Source organism: Protomyctophum parallelum (genome assembly GCF_964188405.1).
Source record: "Protomyctophum parallelum genome assembly, chromosome: 1".
Lineage (NCBI taxonomy): Eukaryota > Metazoa > Chordata > Actinopteri > Myctophiformes > Myctophidae > Protomyctophum > Protomyctophum parallelum.
In genome coordinates this window covers 74,349,115-74,351,614 of record NC_139697.1, presented here as the reverse complement: position 1 = coordinate 74,351,614, position 2,500 = coordinate 74,349,115, and the positions used below count along the sequence as shown (strand labels likewise).

Here is a 2,500-nt window from a genome sequence, read left to right as displayed (position 1 = left end):
TTGTACTTGAATATATTTTGAGGAGAAATATTTTGTATGGAATTTATTATATATCTCCTCTCCTCTCCTCTCCTCTCCTCTCCTCTCCCCTCCCCTCCCCTCCCCTCCCCTCCCCTCCCCTCCCCTCCCCTCCCCTCCCTCTCTCCTCTCCTCTCCTCTCCTCTCCTCTCCTCTCCTCTCCTCTCCTCTCCTCTCCTCTCCTCTCCTCTCCTTCAGGAGGTAGTGAGTGCTCCTGGGAGAAGGAGCAGCGCCTCTTGTCCCCCGCCCCCTCCGTCTATAGGGATCAGTGGCGCCACCCACAGCTCTGTCAGCAGCACTACAGCGGCCATGTTAGGAGTCCAGAGCCACCATTTGAACACCCTGCACCAACACAACCAGCTGCTAGCCAACCGTAAGGCAGTGTCTCTGATTCTGATTCATGTGATTGATGATTTAAAGCTCACAGTGCCTCGCAGCGTGAGACGAAATGACATCATATGACGTCATGTGACGTCACGTGGCCAATATGAATACATCCTGTGACTGGTTTCGTTATATATTATTAAGACGCCTGGGGGAGAAGCGACCTAAAGGTCGTATATGGAGCGTGTCTTGAGTGTACAGGGTTTGATGAGGTCAGATCAACATATGGAATGTCAGAACAGGTTAGCTCCATATATGGAGATCTAAGGGTGGCAGCGGTGGCAGTTTCTTGAGTGTATAGGGTTTGAGGAGGGCCCAGGTAGGGCCGGGCCTTAATTTTCGGGCCTGTTGAGAACTGTGGTCGCATTCATGTCTCATAACGTATACAATGGCAGTGAATCTGGGTCTGTAACTCCATTTTGGTTCCATTTGTACACTCTCTGAGTTAAATTTACTTTGATTTTACATTATAAATTGGGTTCTCAGAGATAGAAATGCCATTAAATGGGGTCCGTAGACTAATGCATATCAAACTGGGGGTCCTTGAAATTAAACGGGTTGATAATCACTGCTAGAGCCGTCAAACAAATATTCTTTTATGGGGGTCCCTGGCATACCTTTTCAAATAAGGGTCCGCAGGGTCAGTGTCAATTTGGGGGTCCTTGACATGAACAAGTTTGGGAACCTTTGTTCTAAATCTGCCGTTTCTCTCTCTCCCCCCCCCCAACCCCTCTCCTTCCTGGTTCCATCATGGCCTCAGGTCTCTCAGACCTTCCCTTTATGGTCATGCCCCACCCACTCCTCCCGGTGGGCTTGCCCCCAGCCAGCGTTGCCATGGCGATGAACCAGATGAGCCAGCTGAGCAGCTTCGCCAACATGGCCGCCGTGACATCCCACGTCCAGGCTCAGTCTGGAGCCGCCAGCGTGGTCAAGGTCTGGACCTCGCTAAACTTTACACGCACACACGCACGCACGCACATATTCTGGATCCTTGAAATGTATTGTCCATAAAGATATTATCCGTTTCAAAAAATAAATGTTGAAAATGTACATCGGACCAATTATGTTTTTCCTTCTTTCAGAACTTTTTCTCTCATTTTGCTTCTAAGGAATCGATGGCCGACAGCCCCTCCCCTTGCCCCTCCCCTAGCGACGATGAGCTCCGCCCCCAGCAAACAGCCAGCCAGTCCCCGTCCCGAGCATCATCATCATCTGCATCGTCAACGCCCCCAACACACACCGATCTGAGTGAGTCCGCCGCCACGTCACGCCACGTCACATCACCCCCCCCCCCCCCCCGCATAAAATATGGCCCTTGAGGTTCACACCTACTTTGCGCCACACCGCCGATCCAACTGTTCCATTTGGGGGCCGGCAAGGAATCTGACGAAAGGAAAAGTCGCCAACCTCATTTTCTCTACCCTGCAATTCCAGCCGGCAGATTCGTCACACTCAGTGGCAAACCGCAGACGAAACTGATTGAGACCATTGTAAAATAATAATCGCTTCTGGAAAATAAAAGAAGACATGTACAGTGGCACATTATTGTGTGCTGTGTTGTTTTTCGATGTGTACACTGTAATTTTATCGAGGTATCTAAAGAGCGCAAAGAAAGTTTCTGAATGTGAGAATGACAAGCATCGCTAGACTATCCTGTCTGGCAACCAAATCTCGCGATACCTCAGAGACAGAAACGATACCTGCCGCTGTTTAAATGCCTCAATTAAATTATGTACTAACTATATGCACATCGAAAAGCAAGTGATTAGAAAACAACCTGTGATATGTCTTCCTATTATTTTCCTGAACCGATTATATGGCAAAGGTCTCAATCGTTTATAAATAGTGTTTGTTCATGAGCCGGTCCGTCCGGCTCCATCCACTGCCATGTATTTCATCCAACTTCCGGTGCGAGGACGTGCGTCCAGTCACGCGACTCACGTCCCTTCCTTCCGTTTGTTCCTAAGGGGCCGGGCCGGGCCCCCAGGGGCCTCATCAACACTGATGTCAGACAGCATCAGCACTGGTGTCAGACACAATAGAAACCATCACCGCGACTATGATCGCAAGTTGGCTTTCAGATCCATATATGGTCATG

General features: G+C 49.6%; 1 protein-coding gene across 1 annotated transcript in view; it reads left to right on the top strand.

Annotated features, from left to right (window-relative positions):
* The window catches only part of LOC310854887 (dachshund homolog 2-like), a 57,288-nt gene that overhangs the window by 36,227 nt on the left and 18,561 nt on the right, over positions 1 to 2,500 (top strand). Inside the window, exons 4-6 of the mRNA XM_083759637.1 lie at positions 217 to 384; positions 1,163 to 1,335; positions 1,485 to 1,650. Of these exons, the coding sequence (XP_083615763.1) occupies positions 217 to 384; positions 1,163 to 1,335; positions 1,485 to 1,650 (507 nt within the window). The remainder of the gene's footprint in view (positions 1 to 216; positions 385 to 1,162; positions 1,336 to 1,484; positions 1,651 to 2,500) is intronic.